Here is a 23,339-nt window from a genome sequence, read left to right on the forward strand (position 1 = left end):
CCTCCCTCATTCTCAGCTCCTTCATTGGGAGCTGATCAAAACTCCTACGCCTGCATCAAGACCTGTTAGGAGTTATAGCAAGTCTTACAGTGTGGAACCAAGCCCTTCGGCCCAACTTGTCCATGCCAACCAACATGTCCCATCTACACTAGTCCCACCTGCCTGTGTTTAGCCCGTATCGCTCTCAACCTATCCTATCCATGTACCTGTCTAAATGTTTCTTAAATGTTGCAATATTACCTGTCTCAACTATCCCCTCCGGCAGCTCATTCCATGCACCCACCACTCTTTGTGTGAAAAAGATACCCTTCAGTTTCCTAGCAAATCTTTCACCCCTCACATGTCCTCTGGTTCTCAATTTCCCTTCTCTGGGCAAGAGACTGTGCGTTTACCCGATCTAGTCCTCTCATGATTTTGTACACCTCTATAAGTTGAGGCGGGGCAGTTTGGAATTGAACTCTCACCATTGAACACTGATCAAGGAGTATACTTTGGATTCCATCACCACAGCCGAGGAAGTTAAATTTGAGACATTAAACAAAGAAATTGGAAGTTAAAGAAAGCTTGTTTCAATAACAGCTGTCATTAAACTGCTGGCTACTGGGCAGCTAGCTTGCTCTTGACCCACAGGGAACAACATATGTCATTTTGCTATGCACGTCCTCCCCTGGTTATGACAGGGTTCCATTCCTGTTTTTTGGAACCCCAGTAGTTCACAATTTGTAAATGCAGTCACCCAGCTATATATTTAAATAAAAACATAGGGAGTTGGAAGCTGCTGCAGCGGAGAGCTCCAGGAGGCCGTGGCAGGCTGAGTGCAGATTGCTTGGTAAAGCATAGCCGCGGTTACACTTGGTCTCACCCAGGCAAAGGACGCCACACCGGGAGCACCGAATGCAGTAGGCGAGGTTAGAGGAGATGTACGTGAACCTCTGTTTAGTTTAGAGATACAGATGGAAACAGATCTTTGGTCCACCGTGTTCACGTTGTCCGTCGATCACCCGTTCATCCACTCCTACCACAGGGACAATTTACTGAGGCAGCAGCTCTACCAGTCACGCCACTGTGCCATTTCTGTATCAGGGCTGCTAACCTCTCATGCAAACTGGAGGAACAGCACCCCATCCACTTAAGGGCGGCATGGTGGCGCAGCGGGAAAGTTGCTGCCTTACCCCGGGTTCCATCCTGACAGCGCGTGCTGTATGTAATGAATTTGTACGTTCTCCCTGTGACCGCGTGGGTTTCCTCAGAGATCTTCGGTTTCCTCCCACACCCAAAGATGTACAGGTTTGTAGGTGCATTGGCTTGGTATAATTGTAAAATTGTCTCTAGTGTGTGTAGGATAGTGTTAATGTGCGGGGATCGCTGGTCAGTGAGGACTTGGTGGGTCGAAGGACCTGTTTCCGCGCTGTATCTCTAAACTAAAACACCTCATAATCCACTTACAACTCAACAGTATGAATACTGAATTCTCCAAATTGTAGGTCACTACCAACAACCCCATTTTTAGTAGTAAAATTGATTAAATCAATAAATTCTGCACGATGCAGTCATCGATATCACAGAGCCAGAGTTAGGGAACGGTGCCAGGGTATGTTTGGAACGAGGAAGTCATGATACAGCTTTATAGAACTTTGGTTGGACCGCATTTGGAGTATTGCGTGCAGTCTGATCGCCCCATTACAGGAAGGGTGTGGAGGCTTTGGAAACATTACAGAGGAGGTTTACTAGAATGATGGTAGACAAAAGTGCTGGAGAAACTCAGCAGGTGAGGCAGCATCTATGGAGCGAAGGAAATAGGCAACGTTTCGGGTCGAAACCCTTCTTCAGACTGATGTGAGGGTGGGCGGGAGGAAGAAAGGAAGAGTTGGAGCCAGAGGGCTGACGGAGAGCTGAAAAGGGGAGGAGAAAGTAAGGAATACCTGAAATTAGAGGTCAAATGTTCATACCGCTGGGGTGCAAACTGCCCAAGTGAAATATGAGGTGCTGGTGCCGGGCCTCCGCAGGATAGTCATTCTGCCAGACTACAATGGCACCTCCCTTGTCAAGGGCTTGATGATAATATCATCAGGGAAACCCCCCTGCTAAAGTACAGCAACTTTACAATAGGAAGAGGAGGGCGACTAGCTCCTTGATCGCCATCTGAGGTCAGATAGAGCCCATCATCTGAGGTTCCTCTGATGAACAGTGTGGGTCTTTATACAATGGAACCATTCTATAGCTGATTATGATGCATGCAGTTGAAGATAGCCAAAACATGTAAATAATTTGAATATTGCTAAATATTCTTCCCCATGGGCTTCCTGATTCAGTGAGCACATTTAAAAGAATGATCTTAAAAGCACAGGTTTTTGAAGCAATTTGTCACAATGTCCATTAGATGCAAAAATGCAACAGCAATTTTATGCAAAATCTCACCAATACTGAGATCAATGATATTAGTTTATTTCTGGTGATATTTGAGGGGGGGGGGGGGGCAAGTTGACCAGGATTCTACAATAATTTCAAAATTTGCCATTGTACTTTTAAAGTGCTGTAGGAATCAATGCAGCAGAAAGGGATCTATTCTAGTATGACCCTGCGTCATATACAGCACGGAAATAGGCCATTTGACCCAACTCATCCATGCTAACCAAGATGTCCATCAGAGCTAGACCCATGCTTGGGCCATATCCCTCTAAATCTTTCCTTTCCACGTACCAAACCAAATGATCTTTTAAATGCTGTTGTAGTATCTGCCTCAACTACCTCCTGACAACTCGTTCCATATACGCACCACACTCTGTGTGGAAAAATGCTCCCTGAAACTATTCCCTCTAGTTCTTGGGTAGACAAAAATGCTGGAGAAACTCAGCGGGTGAGGCAGCATCTATGGAGCAAAGGAAATAGGCAACGTTTCAGGACCCGAAACGTTGTGTATTTCCTTCACTCCATAGATGCTGCCTCACCCGCTGAGTTTCTCCAGCATTTTTGTCTTTCTTCGATTTTCCAGCATCTGCAGTTCCTTCTTAAACAACCCTCTAGTTCTTGATTCCTTTTCCTTGAAAAAACTGTGCATTCACCCCATCTATTCTCCTTGACCTTATCTATTCTCCTAGGGATTTTATACACCTCTATAAGATCACCCTTCACTGCCCTGCACTTCAAGGAATAAAGCCTGCCCAACCTCTCCCTGTAGCTGAGGCCCCCGGGAGTCCTCGCAACATCCTCGTAAAACTCTGCCCCCTTCCCAGCTTCATGGCATCCTTCCTATAGCAGGGTGACCAAAACTGAACACAATGCTGCAAGTGCGGTCTCACCAACGCCTTGTACAGCTGTAACATAACGGGAAAAGGACAGAACACTTAAATACGCCATTCACTCTGAGTCACTGACGTTGAGGAGGGCCATCGGTGAGTGAGGAGGGCCGTTGGTGAGAGCTGTCGGAGAGCTACCCGGCAGGGGATTGCCAAAAAGGAAGGGGGGGGGGGGGGGGGGTAGGGAACAACACCGGCAGAGGGGGGAACTGAGAAAGAAGGGGGGACCTGGGGGGGGGGGGGAAGGCCTTCTGCCAGATGCGGCGGCAAGCAATAGATAGGATTGTACGGTGAACTTTTGTAACTTTGCCGGCGCAAGAACAATGCGACACTTATGGACTCTCTGGGTGAGCTACATGATTGTACCAGGTTGTGGGCAATAGAAAGCACTACACTGTACCAACGTACATGTGGCAATAAAGTGATTTGAAGGGGCTTACCGCTGCTTGAGGAATCCGAGCTGTGAGACCCTCGCTCTCGGCCGTCTTTGTCAGAAGCAATCTGTTTTGTGATGATCACGTCTATAAAGCTTGCGGCCGTTATGGTGGTCTTCCCACGCGTCCGCAGCTCCTCCTCGTACCGGGATTTGGGGGGCGGTGCTTTGTCCGGGTAACCAGCCTGTGCCTGGGCCTTGGCCGAGGACGAGTACGGTGACTGCACCGGCCGTCGCTCGTGTTCTACGGGCTGCTGTTGATGATGGTGCTGCTGTTGTTGTTGTTGTTGCTGCTGCTGTTGTTGTTGTTGTTGTTGCTGTTGCTGCTGCTGCTGCTGCTGCTGCTGCTGCTGCTGCTGCTGCTGCTGCTGCTGCTGCTGTTGCTGTTGCTGCTGTTGCTGCTCCGAGACTCTGCGACCTGTTACTTCTTCCACTCGTGGGCCTTCGTGCTTGCTCTCCTTCCCCTTCCCCATCTCCATCTGCGGCGCTGAGGCTGCAGCATCGACCAGCGCTGCCAGGGCATCGGCTGCCGTGCTGAAGCGAGAGGCGGATATTCCTTGTGCGATGGAGAGGGCTCCCTGTGGGACTTGCCTGTCAGCAGAAATATCAGCGTATTTTAATGTAATGCCAAAACGATGTCTCAGGAGCGTTGCTGTGTCAGATGTTGCACCTGAACACATTCCTGAGAGAGGTGTGCATGCATACAACTTGTAACAAACAGTACACACAAAATGCTGCAGTAACTCAGTGGGACAGGCAGCACCACTGGCGAGAAGGAATGGGTGACGTTTTGGGTTGTGATCTTTCTTCAGACAGAGTCAGGGGAGAGGGAGACAGAGATATGGAAGGGTAAGGTGTGAATACGAGAGATCAAACGGGGAAATGTCAAAGAAAATGTGGAATGGATCAGTTAGCTGAGGGGAAGGTAACAACGAGGCATGCAATCAGGAAAATGTAATCAGGAGGACAGTGAAACTAGTCGGAGAACTAGGATGGGGGAGGGATGGAGAGAGAGGGAATGCAAGGGCTACTTGAAGTTAGGGAAGTCAATATTCATACCACTAGGTTGTAAGCTGCCCAAGCAAAATATGAGGTGCTGTTCCTCCAATTTAGGTTGGGCCTCACTCTCACAGTGGTGGAGGTCCAGTACAGAAAGGTGGGGGAGTTAAAGTGTTGGGAAACTGGGAGATGATGTGGGCCGAGGCAGACTAAGTGGATGTATACAGCAAAACGATCGGCGAGCCTACTAACAAACAGGAATTGGTCACTTCAAACTGTCACACTGCATTTGAAAGGATTATTCAGAAAAGGAGAAGTAATCCCATTTCTCTTTTCAGTATAGAATAACATTCAGCCCTTCAAGTGTAGGCTGGCTCTCAGAACAATCCCAGTCCCACTCATTTCCCTGTAGCCTATTATCTCTCACATGCCCGTCAACCCCCTCCTCATTCTTCTACGACCCACCTGCATTCAGGACAATTTACAGTAACCAATTAACCTACCAGCCCGCCAGTCTTTGGGATGTGGGAGGAAACCAGAGCACCCCGGGAGAACGTGCAAAATCCACACAGACAGCATTGGAGGTCAAGATTGGATCGGGGCTGCTGGATCGGTGAGGCACCATCATATCTTGGGAAAACCTCACCAAACAGAATGAACAACATGTAACTTTGATTTATAAAAACATCGCAGAACGTCCTGCTTCACAGGACTTTTATCAAATAGATCATGACATGACAAATGAACAACAATGAGGAGATAACAGAGCAGGTAGCCAAGAAAATGATTTCAAGGAGACAGAGTGTAAGGACAATCTTAAAGATGAAAAGCGTGGTACAGAGGCTTCGGGAGAAATTTCCAGACTTTAGAGCCTCTATAGTTTAAGACATGGTTGCCTTTGATGAAACAATTAAATTCAGGGGCTTTAAATTAAATGCAAGAGGTCAGAATTGGAGTTCAGGTATTTAGGAGGCAATGTAGGGCTGGGCAAGATTACAGAGAAAGGGATTAATGGAGTGATTTAAATGAATGGTGAGGATCTCAAAGAATGGTGAGACCTGGCTTCAGGGGGGGGGGGGGGTGACCAAAATACATGGCTGGTGGGTAAATGGAACAATCAGAGTTTGGCCACAGCCAGCAGAGGTTCAGAAGGCCACAAGTGAGGGACGCACAGGGCCAAATATGGGAATATGATGAAATGAACTGTAATAAGGAAGTGAAAAGGCAAAGCAAACTGATGACAGTCACTTTACTTCATATATACCCTCAATAGAAGCAATACATTTGTTTCATTCAACACTTTTGTTCAAGTACATACATTATCCGAGGTTGCGTAGCTGCATCCAGCGAGGTTATAACACCCTTGCCATTGGCTCCTTGGAATATACTTGGTCGCTGCTGTAAGATGGTCTCTTGTGGTCGTATTGATGGTGATGGGGAACGGACATAACCATGGCTGTTTGGTCGACTGGTCTGCTCAGGACCTATGGGAAAAATAAAAACATGGGCAAAATTTAGTTTAGCTCAATTGAGTTTACAAAATGGATGCAGGCCCTTCAACTCACTGAGTGACCACCCGTTCACACCAGTTCCACTTTCACTTTCTCATCCATTCCCTGCACACTAGCAGCAATTTACAGAGGCCAATTGGTCTACAAACCTGCACGTTATTGGGATGTGGGAGCACCCAGAGAAAACCCCAGGAAGAACGTCTAAATTCCACACAGACAGCACCCAAGCCCAGGATCGACCCTGGCTCCCTGGCACTGTGAGGTAGCCGCTCTACCAGCTGCGCCACTGGGTCATCTTTCAGACATGAACCACCGCCAAGGGGCGACTGTGGAAACCCCACAGCATGGGGGCAGTTGCGGATGTCTTGTTGTCCAAGCCCCAATACCAACAGCGGCACCCACACAGTGTGCCCATTGCTCGTACACAATTACTTACCTGCCCTGAGGTAAGATAGGTCACAGGTGGTCACGGCCATCCTTTCTCTTTCTCTCTGCTCCCGTTCTCTCTCTCGCTCCCTCTCCTTTTCTCTCTCACGTTCTGCATTTGCCGCAGATGCAGATATATGTGCAGGATGACCTGGGGAGAAAGACAAGAAAAAGAATGCAATGTTTTCCTGCCTTTTTGAAAATTAGCAGCAGATGGACACGACTCAATGTTTTGGTGAAAGGTGTCCTTTACATTTGAGAAGGTTATCACTGTAGGTACACTGTAAGTGCAGGACACTGAAGCTGCCTGGACCACTCCTCCAACCAGTATGTACGCATTGGGTCCTATCGTCAGTCATAATCATGAACCATGAACCATGAACATTCCCACCCAAATATCCACACTGACCAAGATGCATGTCTAAACCAGCCTAATTTACTGCCACTTGGCCCATATCCCTCAAAACCTTTCCTGTTCATGTACTTATCCAAATGTCTTTTAAATAGAATCATAGAGACATACAGCATGGAAACAGGTCCTTCGGCCCAACTTATCCACCCCAACCCAGATGCCCCATCTACACAAGTCCCATTTGCCCATGTTTGGCTTTCATCATTCGAAACGTTTCCTGTCCAGGTACCTGTTTAAATATCTTTTAAATGTTGTTATTGCATCTGCCTCAACTATTTCCTCAGGGAAGGTCATTCCATATGCCACCACCTTCTATGTGAAGAAGTTGCCCTCTTTCCCCTCTCACCTTAAACCTATGCCCTAGTTCTTGATGCCCTACTCCTACCCTGGCAAAAAGACTCTGTGCATTCACCTTACCCCACCTCATAGCTTTATACATCTCTATATCACCCTCAACATCCTGCAATCAAACAAGTTGTTTGTGAATCAGGTAGTACGTGCTTTCAATGTTTTGTATCTTTTGCCTGATAGGAAAGTGGGAAAGAGTGGGGCTGCGAATTGTCCTTGATTATGTTGGCTACTTTCTCAAGGCAATGTGAAGTATAAATGGAGTGATGGGGGGTGTGTGGGGGAGGCTAGTTTCTGTGATGAATTAAGATGTGTTGTACAGGCCAGTTGTACAGGGCCTTGGTGAGACCACACCTGGAGTATTGCGTACAGCTTTGGTCTCCTAATCTGAGGAAATACATTCTTGCCATAGAGGGAGTACAGAGAAGGTTCACCAGACTGATTCCTGGGATGTCAGGGCTTTCATATGAAGAAAGACTGGATAGACTCGGCTTGTACTCGCTAGAATTTAGAAGATTGAGGGGGGATCTTATTGAAACTTACAAAATTCTTAAGGGGTTGGACAGGCTAGATGCAGGAAGATTGTTCCCGATGTTGGGGAAGTCCAGAACAAGGGGTTACAGTTTAAGGATAAGGGGGAAGTCTTTTAGGACTGAGATGAGAAAAACATTTTTCACACAGAGAGTGGTGAATCTGTGGAATTCTCTGCCACAGAAAGTAGTTGAGGCCAGTTCATTGGCTATATTTAAGAGGGAGTTAGATGTGGCCCTTGTGGCTAAAGGGATCAGGGGGTATGGAGAGAAGGTAGGTACAGGATACTGAGTTGGATGATCAGCCATGATCATATTGAATGGCGGTGCAGGCTCAAAGGGCCGAATGGCCTACTCCTGCACCTATTTTCTATGTTTCTATGTTCACTAGTCTCTGCAATTTCTTGAGGTCTTGAGAGAGCAGTTGCCATACCAAGTTGAGATTCATCCAGATAGGATGCCTTCTATTGTGCATCTGTGGAAATTGGTAAGTCATTGGAGACATGCCGAATATCCTTAGTGTTCTGTGGCATTCTTGGTCGTGGTGCTAATGTAGTTGCACCAGGCCATATTGCTGGTGATATTTATAGCCAGGAACCCAAAGATCTTGACCATTTCCACTTCAGTATCATTGACACAACCGCGTGTGTACTCATTGTACTCTTCCTGCTCCTTTCCTGCTCCTTTTCGGACACATATGATTTCATTTATTTATTTATAGATATTGTTTATGACACTTTATAAATATTTGTGTTTTGTTTTTTGTATGCTGTTTCACATTTGCTTTTTATTCTTAAATAACTAATAAATAAATAAATAAATTGTCCTGAAGTCGTTGACTAATTCCCCCAGTTTAGCTCTCCCAGTTTAAGTAAGAGATATAACTTCCAGCAAAAAAACAAATTGCTCAGAACTCAGCAGGTCAGGCTGAGGAGGGAAATGGACAATCGACATTTTGGATCAGAACACGTCTTCAGGCTCAAGTATGAAGAAGGGCCCTGACTTGAAACATCGTCTGTCTATTTCTCTCCACAGATGGTGCCTGACCCACTGAGTTCCACCTGCCCTCTGTATTTTGGTCAAGATCGCAGCATCTGGTAACTCTTGTGTCTTCTGTGGACGGCTTGATTGTAATCATGTATAGTTAGGGCAGCAAAGTGGCGCAGCAGCAGAGTTGTTGCCTTAAAGCTCTGGGGACCCGGGTTTGATGCTGACTACGGGTGCTGTCTGTACTGGGTTTGTACGTTCTCCCTGTGACTGCGAGGGTCTTCTCCGGGTGCTCTGCTTTCCTCCCACACTCCAAAGATGTACAGGTTTGTAGGTTAATTGGTTTCTGTAAAATTGTAAATTGTTCCTAGTGTGTAGGATAGTGCTGGAGTACGGGGTGATCGCTGGTCAGCACTGACTCCGTGGGCAAAAGGGCCTGTTTCTGCACTGTATCACTAAAGTCTGTTCACTGTACCTTGGTACACGTGACAATAATAACTAAACTACTTTCAATCTTCAGCAGAATTTCCCTCTCCACCGATCCCACTACAGAGTGCCCAGTGTCTAGAGTTTCTCAGCACCAGCTGTTCTCTTTACTCTTTCAATTTGTATTAAACAAAGCCTCAATCTGATAAAAATTCTTATTTTAAATAACATGAAGCTATTCTTACCTGGTGATATAGGGGAGTGGTTGTACCTGCCAGGGTAAGGGGCTTGGTTTCCAGGAATATAGGTAATCCTGTCCATGGGAGGAGTACTGCTCCCACCTGGTACAAGTATCGTGTGTGGCATCTGTGCCAAGTCAATGATTCCTGCAAATGAACACACTTTCAATAATCCAGCGTTTGAAACAGAAGCCATATTCAGTGAACAGTCAGCGGCGCAGAGGCAGCTAGAAAAGGGGATCTCACCTCTGGCTCCAGCAGCGTAGGGGACACCTAACGTTTCCCGTGGTGACATTCCCCTCGTACCATCTGGTTTGGTAATGACTTGCATCTGTTGGGAAGTGATGTAGTCGTTGAGAATGGTCTGCCGCGTGTTCTCCATTGCGTACAGCTGATAGTGATTTGAATAATTGGGGTTTGGGGACAGTTGCCGGGGAAACAGGTATGCTGCAGATTAAAGGAAAAGCAACAAGAAGATTAGAATGAAGATCACACTGTCAGTTTGCATTCAATAACCAAAAGGCATGCAGCAATTAATAAGCTTTGGTTCCATTAATTTGGACATGGATCCTGATCTGTCTGGGGCAGAGATGCTGCACATGAAAGTCAAAATCCATGTATACGCTCTCAGTCCCTTGATTCACAGTGTATTTGAGAACAACTTATCAGCAGGGTTTCTCACGGTTCCAGGTGTTTATTTTTTTAAACTTTTGGGTTCAGTTCAGGGTCTTTCCAGTGAGCCTGCGACGGCACCTCCCGTAATTAATTACACAGGGTAGGCACTATGCAGTCAGCCGACCTTTAAAAATCAGAAAAACCACACATGCGCGGAAAAATCGTAAAACCATGCTTGCGCAGATCAGTCCTGTAGACAGAGTCGACTTTGAAAAAATCTTTTAAAACGCGCATGTACAGATAGGTCTCCTCTCCTGTGGGCATGCGCAGCACCTTATGTGCAAAGGCAGGATTTCAGCTGCCTTTATTGCCCATTGTAAGTGAAGGCTTGAAGCAGCGTCCACGGCACGTGAGTTGAACATAGTTACACGTTTTACACGTACTGCGGATAAATGGCACAGGAGAATTATGCCTATCTAAGATCGATTATTAAAATAAAAACCGTTAATAATAAATACTGAATTTAGTAAATGAATCTTTAGTATTTATATTTAATAATTACCTTTTTATAATTTTAGTCAGGGTAGGCATTTAGTCCAAGAACGATCTAGATTTGGAGAGGCTAGTGAATATTTAGTTTAGGAGTTAAGAGTGAGCATTTAGTTCATGAAGTGAAGAGGTACAAGCTCTAAATCTTGTAATGCAAAACATGCAGATAAAACTGCAATTCTAAATATGTGGGAAAATACATCAATCAGTAACCCAAAATGAATCTTCACCAGGAGATTGAAATGGCTTGTCTACATTCTTTATTGCTGTCTGCCACCTCTTAAACATTGAGTGGAAAAGACCCAGGGAACAAGCTATTTTACATCGCGTCTTGTGCAATGAGAAAGGCTTAACTGATTAGTTTTTAGTTTAGAGACACAGCGCGGAAACACGCCCTTCCGCCCACCGGGTCCGCGCCGACCAGCGATCCCCGCACATTAACACTATCCCACACCCACGAGGGACAATTTTTACATTTACCAAGCCAATTAACCTAAAAACATGAACGTCTTCGGAGTGTAGAAGGAAACCGAAGATCTCGGAGAAAACCCACACAGGTCACGGGGAGAACGTACAAACTCCGTACAGACAGCACCCTTAGTCGGGATGGAACCCGGGTCTCTGGCACTGCATTCGCTGTAAGGCAGCAACTCTACTGCTGCGCCACCGTGACCGCCCTTCATCTGATGATCTGATAGTTAAGGGGCTTTAGGGATAGAACTTTATATTAAAGACAGAGCGTGATTTAGTTAAACTTGAAACCAGGATGAGAATTTCAAATCTGAATAACCCAGACAACAAAGGCGTGAGCTGACTCGGGTAACTACAACAGTAAATCTGAAGAAGGGTCTCTCCAGAGATGCTGCCTGTCCCGCTGAGTTACTCCAGCATTTTGTGTCTACCTTTGATTTAAACCAGCATTTGCAGTTCTTTCCTTCACAGTAAATCAGCAATGGCTAACCCTTAAAAAAAATAGAATGCAGAGTTTATAAGGAATGCGTGTCAAGGAAAGATAGGGTCATATCATGAAATATTGCCTTTCAGATCCCATTTACAGACAGCCTTACCTGGGTCTAATGCTCGGTGGAAAGCCATTGTCTGGTCGAAGGGGAGTGGAACATGACCTCTGAATTCAGGGTTCCCTCGCCCATGGAGAGATTCGTAAGGACTGAGAGTTGCAGATGGGTCCACGACAGAGACTGGAGACTTAACAGATATATTCTCCCTTTGTGCTGACACCATGGTAGCTTTCCTATCGGGGCAAGACTTCCCTGATGTCGTAACAACTGCAAGGAGAGAAGACAAGGACTTGTGAATCAACAGTTATAAGTCATAGAGCCGTACAGCACGGAAGCAGGCCCTTCGGCCCAGGGTGTACATGCTGGCCAAGTTAGTGTACTGGGATAGTTTACTTGCTTGCATTTGGCCCATAGCCCCTGAAACTCTTCTTATCCACCTGTCCAAATGTCTTTTAAAAGTTGTGGTTGTATCAGCTTCAAGGAATTTATCTGGCAGCTCATTCCAGATACAGATTATTCTTGAATGAAAATGTTGCCACTGAGGTCCCTCTTAAATCTCTTCCCTCTTACATTAAGCCTCTGCCCTCTAGTTTTAGAATCCTTTGCTCTGTGAAAAAGGCTGAGTGCTCACTTTCTCCATGCCCCTCATGGTCTTGTACACCTCAATAAGTTTACCCCTCAGTCTCCTACATTCCAAAGATAAAGGTCCAGCATGTACAACCTCTGCCTAGAACTCAAGCTTGCAAAAAGTAGTGAATATTGCCCAGTCCATCAGGGGCTCTGACCTCCCCATCATCAAAAGGATTTGCAGGAGTCGCTGCCTCAAAAAGGCAGCCAGCATCACAGACCCACACCACCCTGGCCACACGCACAGTGCACCCCTGCCATCGGGATATATATATATATATATATATATGTTTCGGGCCGAGACCCTTCTGGTATGGAATGAGTAGAGCCGGGGCTGAGCACAGTCTTGAGGTGCTGATGGTTATCGAGAAGGAAAGGGTCTCGGCCCGAAACATCACCCATTCCTTCTCTCCAGAGATGCTGCCTGAGTTACTGTACTGCTGCAAGTAAGAATTTCATTGTTCTATCTGGGACATATGACAATAAAACACTGTTGACATCCGAGTGAACTCCCACCTTAGCAAGAACCTGGACCACTACAATTTGCCTATTGCCAAAATGTATCAAAGGGTGATGCAATCTCACTGGCTCTCCACTCTGCACTGGACCACTTGGACAATAAAAACACATACATCAGGCTGTTCATCGTCGTCACTGACGGGCCACCACCACCACAGCTCAGTGTTCAACACCATCATCCTCTCCAAACCTGTTACTAGACTTTGGGAATTGGGTCTTTGCACATTCCTTTGCAACTGAATCCTTGACTTCCTCATCAGCAGACCACAATCAGTATGAATTGGCAACAACACTTCCTTCTCGATAACCATCAGCACCTCAAGACTGTGCTCAGCCCCGGCTCTACTCATTCCATACCAATGACTGTGTATCAGACACAGTTCCAACTACATCATTATATTCTCCAAAGACACCACCCTTGATAGACGAATTGTGGGTAATGATGAGTCAGAGTATAGGAGAGGGATTGATCGTCTGATTGAATGGTGCCAGAAGAACAACCTTATTCTCAACATCAGTAAAACCAAAAAGCTGATTGTTGACTTTAGAAGAGGAAGGCCAAGTTATCCACAAACCTGTCTTCATTGATAGTTCAGTGGTGGAGTGAAACAATAACATAAAAGTTCCTAGATGCATATATCTCTGAAGATCTGTCCTGGGCCCAGCACAATGATCAAATCATAAAGAAAGCCTATCAATGTCTCTAATTCCTTAGAAGATTGTGGAGATTCGATATATCGACGAATACTTTAGTTGCCTGGTTGCATCATGGCTTGGTTCAGCAACTTGAATGCCCAGGAGTTTACCAAAAGTGATGGGCACTGCCATACTGAGCTCGCCACCATTAAAGGGTTCTACAAGAGGTGCTGCATCATGAAGTCCCTTGCCACCCTGGCCAGCTCTCATTGCACACCTGCCGTCGGAAAGAAGGGATAGGAATCTGAAAACTCTAAACTCCAGATTCAGGGATATCTTCCTAACGACCATCAGGCTCTTGAACACTACAAACAGCATCTAACCTACCAACTATGAACTGTTGCACTAAGGACTTTAGGCTTTTGTTTTACACTAAAATATACATATTTTAATTTAGTGAACTTTCTTTTGTTTATTATGTTATCTAAGAGTACAGTTTTTATAGACCTGTTATGATGCTGCAAGTAAGAATTTCATTGTTCCATTTTTGATGTGAGTTAAACACTCTTGACTATTGAATTTCTTCTAAATAACATCTTTGCCATAGCTCGGCGATTGGACTGCACACATTATACAAATGTGGCATCAAGTGTGCAACCAACAACTTACACAGTTACATCATGATGTCCCAACTTCTGTACTCAAAACCTTTCTCAATGATGGCAATGATGCCAAATGTCTTCTTCATCATACCGTCCGCCCAACTCGCCTCTTTCAGGGAATCATTCACCTGTACTCCAAGATCTCTCTATTCTACAACAGTTTGCAAGGCTCTGCCATTTACTCTGCAAGTTCTGCCCTGGTTTGACATATCGAGGTGCAACCTCTCACAATTGGCAGAGTTAAACTCCACTTGCCATTCCTTGACCCACCTTCCCAACTAGTCGAGATATTGTCACTTAGATATCCTTCCTCCGTGCCTACCATACCATCACTAATATTCAACTAGATGAATTTCCAAATCTTTCTATATCTTAGTTTAGTTTGGTGATACAGTGGGGAAACTGGCCCTTCGGCCCACCGAGTTTGCGCCGGCCGGCGATCATCCCGTACACTAACATTATCTTACACACTTGGGACAATTTACAATTTTACCAATCCAATTAACCTACAAACCTGTACATCTTTGGAATGTGGGATTAAACCAGAGCTCCCGGAGAAACCCCATGCAGGTCATAGGGAGATAGTACAATCTCCGTACAAAGAAACATAGAAAATAGGTGCAGGAGTAGGCCATTCGGCCCTTCGAGACTGCACCGCCATTCAATATGATCATGGCTGATCATCCAACTCAGTATCCTGTACCTGCCTTCTCTCCATACCCCCTGATCCCTTTAGCCACAAGGGCCACATCTAACTCCCTCTTAAATATAGCCAATGAACTGGCCTCAACTACCTTCTGTGGCAGAGAATTCCACAGATTCACCACTCTCTGTGTGAAAAAAGTTTTTCTCATCTCGGTCCTAAAAGACTTCCCCATTATCCTTAAACTGTGACCCCTTGTTCTGGACTTCCCCAACATCGGGAACAATCTTCCTGCAACTAGCCTGTCCAATCCCTTAAGAATTTTGTAAGTTTCTATAAGATCCCCCCTCAATCTCCTAAATTCTAGCGAGTACAAGCCGAGTCTATCCAGTCTTTCTTCATATGAAAGTCCTGCCATCCCAGGAATCAGTCTGGTGAACCTTCTCTGTACTCCCTCTATGGCAAGAATGTCTTTCCTCAGATTAGGAGACCAAAACTGTACGCAATACTCCAGGTGTGGTCTCACCAAGACCCTGTACAACTGCAGTAGAACCTCCCTGCTCTTATACTCAAATCCTTTTGCTATGAATGCTAACATACCATTCGCTTTCTTCACTGCCTGCTGCACCTACATGCCTACTTTCAATGACTGGTGTGCCATGACACCCAGGTCTCGTTGCATCTCCCCTTTTCCTAATCGGCCACCATTCAGATAATAGTCTACTTTCCTGTTTTTGCCACCAAAGTGGATAACCTCACATTTATCCACATTATACTGCATCTGCCATGCATTTGCCCACTCACCCAACCTATCCAAGTCACCTTGCAGCCTCCTCACAGCTAACTCTGCCGCCCAGCTTCGTGTCATCCGCAAACTTGGAGATGTTGCATTCAATTCCCTCATCCAGATTATTAATATATATTGTAAATAGCTGGGGTCCCAGCACTGAGCCTTGCGGTACCCCACTAGTCACTGCCTGCCATTCTGAAAAGGACCCGTTTACTCCTACTCTTTGCTTCCTGTCTGCCAGCCAGTTCTCTATCCACATCAATACTGAACGCCCAATACCGTGTGCTTTAAGTTTGCATACTAATCTCTTATGTGGGACCTTGTCGAAAGCCTTCTGAAAGTCCAGATATAACACATCCACTGGTTCTTCCTTATCCACATCTCTACTAGTTACATCCTCGAAAAATTCCATAAGATTCGTCAGACATGATTTACCTTTCATAAATCCATGCTGACTTTGTCCAATGATTTCACCACTTTCCAAATGTGCTGCTATCCCATCTTTAATAACTGACTCTAGCATTTTCCCCACTACCGATGTTAGACTAACTGGTCTGTAATTCCCCGTTTTCTCTCTCCCTCCCTTTTTAAAAAGTGGGGTTACATTAGCTACCCTCCAATCCTTAGGAAACCTCAGGAACTACTCCAGAATCTAAAGAGTTTTGAAAAATTATCACTAATGCATCCACTATTTCTGGGGCTACTTCCTTAAGTACTCTGGGATGCAGCCTATCTGGCCCTGGGGATTTATCGGCCTTTAATCCATTCAATTTACCTAACACCACTTCCCGGCTAACCTGGATTTCACTCAGTTCCTCCATCTCATTTGACCCCCGGTCCCCTGCTATTTCCGGCAGAATATTTATGTCTTCCTTAGTGAAGACAGAACCAAAGTAGTTATTCAATTGGTCTGCCATGTCCTTGTTCCCCATGATCAATTCACCTGTTTCTGACTGCAAGGGATCTACATTTGTTTTAACTAATCTTTTTCTCTTCACATATATATAAAAACGTTTGCAGTCAGTTTTTATGTTCCCTGCCAGTTTTCTTTCATAATCTATTTTCCAGTCTATCTTGGCCAATTCACGTCTCATACCCTCAAAGTTACCTTTCTTTAAGTTCGGAACCCTTGTTTCTGAATTAACAATGTCACTCTCCATCCTAATGAAGAATTCAACCATATTATGGTCACTCTTGCCCAAGGGGCCACGCACAACAAGACTGCTAACTAACCCTTCCTCATTACTCAATACCCAGTCTAGAATAGCCTGCTCTCTCGTTGGTTCCTCTACATGTTGGTTTAGAAAACTATCCCGCATACATTCCAATAAATCCTCTTCCTCAGCACCCCTGCCAATTTGATTCACCCAATCTATATGTAGATTGAAGTCACCCATTATAACTGTTTTACCCTTTGTTGCACGCATTTCTAATTTCCTGTTTGATGCCATCCCCAACTCCACTATTACTGTTAGGTGGCCTGTACACAACTCCCACTAGCGTTTTCTGCCCCTTAGTGTTTCGCAGCTCTACCCATATCGATTCCACATCCTCCAAGCTAATGTCCTTCCTTTCTATTGCGTTAATCTCCTCTCTAACCAGCAACGCTACCCCACCTTCTTTTCCTTTCTGTCTATCCCTCCTGAATATTGAATATCCCTGGATGTTCAGCTCCCAGCCTTGGTCACCCTGGAGTCATGTCTCCGTGATCCCAACTATATCAAATTCATTAATAACTATCTGCACATTCAACTCATCCACCTTATTATGAATGCTCCTTGCATTGAGACACAAAGCCTTCAGGTTTGTTTTTACAACATTCTTACCCCTTATACAATTAAGTTGAAAAGTGGCCCTTTTTGATTTTTGCCCTGGATTTGTCTGCCTGCCACTTTTACTTTTCACCTTGCTACCTATTGCTTCTACCCTCATTTTACACCCCTCTGTCTCTCTGCTCTTGCACCCATCCCCCTGCCACATTAGTTTAAATCCTCCCCAACAGCACTAGCAAACACTCCCCCAAGGACATTGGTTCCATTCCAGCCCAGGTGCAGACCGTACAGACAGCACCCGGTCTCTGGCGCTGTAATGCAGCAACTCTATCGCTGCGCCACCGTGCCTCCGTTTGGAGAGCATTTGCCTCAGTAATAACCAGGCACAACACACATCCTGTTGTTTCTATTATTGAACAGCCAGTGCTAATTGTATGAGTTTACCTTCTTGTGATCTGCTGACCATTGGTGGCCCCCTGGTAATGTAGCCAGGATATCCCACTGGAGTCCGCCTTGCATTGGGATCCTCGTACAGGCCTGGACTCAGCTGAGATTTGGCAGCTTCGTGCATGGTTGACCTGAGAACCGAAGTCCCAGAACTGGTCACTGCACTGTGGCGAACCCTTAACTGGTCAGAGGGTTTCATCTCTTCATACTTCCTTTCCATGACCTTCACTCCCTCCGAGATCTTCTCCAACTGGTGCATGGGGTGTGGGTGCTTGCTTGTCATTGTGATCAGAGACTTAACATCATGTTTAATGGCAGACTGGCTCTCGTGCTTTACCGGAGTTCCCTGTAACACAGATTCAATTATCTCAGATACAAGGTTCTTAAACTGGACACCAATCCCTCACTTTTCCAGAAATCAGTTTACAAACTCAATGATACAAAATTAAACCATTTAATCCCATCCACTTTACGCAACTTCGAATTGTCTCTGGCCTGAGACCCTGCTCATTCTCTGATTGGTACAATAGCGTTTAATTGGGTATCCAGAATCAGTTATGATTTAAAATATTCGAAATATGAGCTTAAATTAATAATTAAATCTCTAAAAGTGAATACATTTTGTGACCAAGTCTGTGCGGACGAGTTGCTGAATAAAGGCTCTAGTCTAACTCACATTCCGTTATGTAGGTAGTTGCATGTTACTTTGATATAAAGTTATTAACTAATTCATGTAATCAATCTCAGTGAATTCACCAAAAATATATCCAAGAGGCCAGATATCGATGAAACAAGCTGCCAGATGAGGTAGTTGTGGCAGGTGGTATTGCAATGCTTAAGAAACATTTGGACAGGTACATAGATAGGACAAGTTTAGAGGGATATGGGCCAAACGCAAGCAGGTGGGACTAGTGCAGATGGGACATGTTGGTCAGTGTGGGAAATTTGGGCCAAAGTGCCTGTTCCACGCTGTATGACTCTATATCAATTGAGCTCAGCTTGATAAGAAGCGATGAGTTACTGTGAGGTATCAATCATATCCAGTTTGTCCATCAGCAACTCTCGAATTCCAGTGTCATTTCCCTGCTATTGTGATGCAGGTCTTTTACATTTCAGCTCACTTTGATATTTCCTCAATTATTTCCCAATAGTTGGTCTCCTTTGTCAAGGCAGTGGGATAGTCAGAGACCTATACAGCTCCAAATTCAACCTACTGCTCTGTGTACCTCTGCACAAATTCAAAGCAACTGCTTTGAAATGCAAAGGTCCAGGGTTGCTGATTAGTAACAACACACATGGCTGCAGAGAGTACAATTAAACTCTTGAGCACAAAACAAAGTGCTGGAGGAACTTGGCGAGTCATGCAGCATCTGTCGGAAGAAGGATCCCAACCTAAACGTTGATTGTCCATTTCCCTCCACAGATGTTGCCTGACCTGTTCAGTTCCTCCAGCGCTTTGTTTTGTGGCTTAACTAAACTGTATTACGAATTGTATTTGTAAAAGGGAGTTACAAATTAGCCTAGTTTTAATGTAGTTTAGAGTTACAGTGCGGAAACAGGTCCGTCAGCCCACCAAGTCGTCATCGACCAGTGACTCCCGTTCACTAACACTATCCTGCTCACTGGAAACAATTTACAATTTTTACCGAAGTCAATTAGTCTATAAACCTGTACGTCTTTGGGGTGGAGGAGGAAACCTGAACACCTGGAGAAATCCCACGTGGTCACAGGGAAAGTGTAGACCCCGTACAGATAAAACCCGTTGTCAGGATCGAACCTCGGTCTGAGTGGCTAAGGCAGTAACTACACCGCTGCATCACCGTGCTGCCACTTTCAGGTCTTCAGATACTTATTAGTTGTAATAAAAACGGAATGATTTAATTAAAACATCTAATAAAGATACAAAGTATCCCCTGATGTGAACTCATACCTGTGATATTGAACCTTCCACAATTGGCCTGTTGCTCTGCACCATTTCCGGGGTTTTGCGACACTCTTGCCTCGGAATCTCGTGGATGGAGCGACCCATCTCTTTAATGGTGGTGACTCCCTCGTATGGTTTGCCTTTGGTAATAGACCCCTCGAAGGTTCGCAGCGGAGAGCTCTCCCGCTTAATCTGCTTGCTGTACTTTATGCCTTCGTCAAAGGAATCGCTCGAAGCTCTGGGTGTACCTAACCCAATGTCAGACAATGAAGATTTAAATCCCATGAAGCATGAAGTGAAATAAAGCTACTACCTCACACAAAGCTGCCAGTCCATAAGGTCAACTGAAAATCAAATACACTGCAGATGCTGGGAAGCTGAAAACAAAGCAGAACATTTTGGATAGACACAAGGTGCTGGAGTAACTCAGAGGGTCGGGCAGCATCTCTGGAGAAAAAGGACGGGTGACGTTTTGGGTCGGGACCCTTCTTCAGACCCAACCCAAAACTTCACCCATCTTTTTTCTCCAGAAATACTGCCTGACCCGCTGAGTTAACCAACACCGTCTGTCTATATTTGGTGTAAACCAGCATATGCAGTTCCTGGTTTCTACATTAGAACATTTTGGAAATACTTCGCAGGTCAGGCAGCTTCTGTGGAATGAGAGATGGAATCAACATTTCAGGTCAGAAAAGACTATACTTGCAGGAAATGTGTAATTGGGAATGGGAAATCAATGCCAATCTTGCCTGCTAGCTACATCCTGAAAAATGAATAAATTAAAAGAGTCCAACTCCCATAACCCAAAAGGCAAATATTCCAAGATGTCCTGCTCTGGCTGAAACCAGCTTTGCAGGAATCAAGAATAAAAGAGGCCATACCTTGCATTATTGACCCTGATGGAACAGTTCTGTCCTTAGACTCTGGTAAATGAGGGCTCTCCCTTGCACGACTGATCAGACCTGAAATTGGTGAAATTGGACGATTATTTTCAGTATCTTTAGTATATTTCATATACTGGTATATGAAATAGTACGAGTATAGTACTAGTATATTTTCTGCTCCTAAATTATCACCAACACTTCCATTCATAGAAATGAGAAGCATTGATTTCTCCATTACAGTTGACCAGATCTTGGAGCACACATGAACATCTGAATTAATAAAAGAATAAGATCGCTCAGCCCCTCAGGCCAGTTCCAACATTTAATATGATCACTGCCTGTAATCTCAATCCTGCTTTCATGTGATAACCTTTCACCTCTTTGCTTATCTTGTGAAAACCCCCTCTCTTTAAGAATATTCAAAGACACTGCCTTATAAGAAGAATTGTTTTAAAGATTCATAGACCATTGGACAGTACAACACAGGGCAGGCCCTTCCGCCCACAGATTACGCTAAATATGAAGCTAAACTCATCGCTTCTACCTCCATGCAGTATCTCTCCCTTTCCTGCATATTAGATAATTACGTTTATTGCCACATGTACCAAGGTACAGTGAGTGAAAAGCTGTCGCATGCTAACCAGTCAATGGTAAGACTATAAAGCCTCTTAAATACCATTATCATGAAATTGAGAGCAAAACAAATCTAATCTGTTTTAAACATTTGTAAACACCGATTCCTCGTGATAGATTCAACTACAAGAGGAAACATCCTCTCCACATCCTCCTACCAATACCCCTTTGATTCATTATTGTTTCAATCCATCAAATGCTAGGAGGAGCTAACAGCACAAAGGAATTCTATTCAGGCACAATAGTACTCTAACACATTCTTCCCTGATGGATAAAAGTTGACATACAGTGCCCTCCTTAATGTTTGGGACAAAGACCCATCATTTATTTATTTGCCTCTGTACTCCACAATTTGAGATTTGTAATAGAAAAAAATCACATGTGGTTAAAGTGCACGTTGTCAGATTTTAATAAAGGCCATTTTTATACATTTTGGTTTCACCATTTAGAAATTACAGCAATGTTTATACACAGTCCCCCCATTTCAGGGCACCATAATGTTTGGTACACAGCAATGTCATGTAAATGAAAGTAGTCATGTTTAGTATTTTGTTGCAAATCCTTTGCATGCAATGACTGCTTGAAGTCTGCGATTCATGGACATCACCAGTTGCTGGGTGTCTTCTCTGGTGATGCTCTGCCAGGCCTATATTGCAGCCATCTTTAGTTTATGCTTGTTTTGGGGACTAGTCCCCTTCAGTTTTCTCTTCAGCATATAAAAGGCATGCTCAATTGGGTTCAGATCGGGTGATTGACTTGAAGAATTGACAATTTTTTAGCTTTGAAAAACTCCTTTGTTGCTTGAGCAGTATGTTTGGGATCATTGTCTTGCTGTAGAATGAACAGCCGGCCAATGTGTTTTGAGGCATTTATTGGAACTTGAGCAGATAGGATGTGTCTGTACACTTGAATTCATTATGCTGCTACCACCATAGTTGTATCATCAATGAAGATAAGTGATCCAGTACCTTCAGCAGCCATACATGCCTAGGCCATAACACCCCCACCACCGTGTTTCACAGATGAGGTGGTATGCTTTGGATCATGGGCAGCTCCTTCTCTCCTCCATACTTTGTTCTTGCCATCACTCTGATATAAGTTAATCTTCATCTCATCTGTCAACAAAAACTTTTTCCAGAACTGTGGTTGCTCTTTTAAGTACTTCTTAGCAAACTGTAACCTGGCCATCCTATTTTTGCAGCTAATCAGTGGTTTGCATCTTGCAGTGTAGCCTCTGTATTACTGTTCATGAAGTCTTCTGCAGACAGTCGTCATTGACAAATCCACACCTGACTCCTGAAGAGTGTTTCTGATCTGTCGGACAGGTGTTTGGGATTTTTCATTATTATAGAGAGAATTCTTCTGTCATCAGCTGTGGAGGTCTTCCTTGGTCTGCCAGTCCCTTTGCGATTAGTAAACTCACCAGTGCTCTCTTTCTTCTTAATGATGTTCCAAACAGTTGATTTTGGTAAGCCTAAGATTTGGCTGATATCTCCAACAGTTTTATTCTTGTTTCCCAGTCTCATAAAGGCTTATTTGACTGTCATTGGCACAACTTTGGTCCTCATGTTGATAAACAGCAATAAAAGTTTCCAAAGGTGATGGAAAGACTGGAGGAAAGACTAGGTGCTGAGAGCTCACTTATACCTGCATTAAGGAGGCAATTAAACACACCTGAGCAATTACAAACGCCTGTGAAGCCATGTGTCCCAAACATTATGGTGCCCTGAAATGGGGGGGGACTACGTATAAACACAGCTGTAATTTCTACATGGTGAAACCAAATGTATAAAAATGGCCTTTAATAAAATATGACAATGTGCACTTTAACCACATGTGATTTTTTCTATTACAAATCTCAAATTGTGCAGTACAGAGGGAAATAAATAAACGATGGGTCTTTGTCCCAAACATTATGGAGGGCACTGTAATTGACTAAACAGAAACAATTTTGGTAGGAAACCGGAGAAATAGAGCAGGACCTCATCCCAAAGCTTAAACCACATAAGCAA

The 23,339-nt window shown here is 44.6% G+C and overlaps 1 protein-coding gene across 3 annotated transcripts in view; it reads right to left on the reverse strand.

The window, feature by feature from the left end:
- Window positions 1-23,339, reverse strand: part of ncor1 (nuclear receptor corepressor 1) — a 180,616-nt gene that overhangs the window by 34,984 nt on the left and 122,293 nt on the right. For 2 of the 3 annotated variants that reach the window (XM_033045584.1, XM_033045581.1), the window contains exons 32-42: window positions 20,692-20,772; window positions 19,817-20,058; window positions 17,884-18,232; window positions 11,839-12,057; window positions 9,854-10,054; window positions 9,614-9,769; window positions 6,676-6,816; window positions 6,047-6,212; window positions 5,232-5,369; window positions 4,116-4,320; window positions 3,737-4,061 (exon numbers count right to left, since the gene is read on the reverse strand). In XM_033045584.1, the coding sequence (XP_032901475.1) occupies window positions 3,737-4,061; window positions 4,116-4,320; window positions 5,232-5,369; window positions 6,047-6,212; window positions 6,676-6,816; window positions 9,614-9,769; window positions 9,854-10,054; window positions 11,839-12,057; window positions 17,884-18,232; window positions 19,817-20,058; window positions 20,692-20,772 (2,223 nt within the window). Of the gene's footprint in view, window positions 1-3,736; window positions 4,062-4,100; window positions 4,321-5,231; window positions 5,370-6,046; window positions 6,213-6,675; window positions 6,817-9,613; window positions 9,770-9,853; window positions 10,055-11,838; window positions 12,058-17,883; window positions 18,233-19,816; window positions 20,059-20,691; window positions 20,773-23,339 lie in introns of all 3 variants that reach the window. The other variant, XM_033045583.1, reaches the window with a different exon arrangement.

This window comes from Amblyraja radiata, chromosome 28 (genome assembly GCF_010909765.2).
Source record: "Amblyraja radiata isolate CabotCenter1 chromosome 28, sAmbRad1.1.pri, whole genome shotgun sequence".
Taxonomy (NCBI): Eukaryota; Metazoa; Chordata; class Chondrichthyes; order Rajiformes; family Rajidae; genus Amblyraja; species Amblyraja radiata.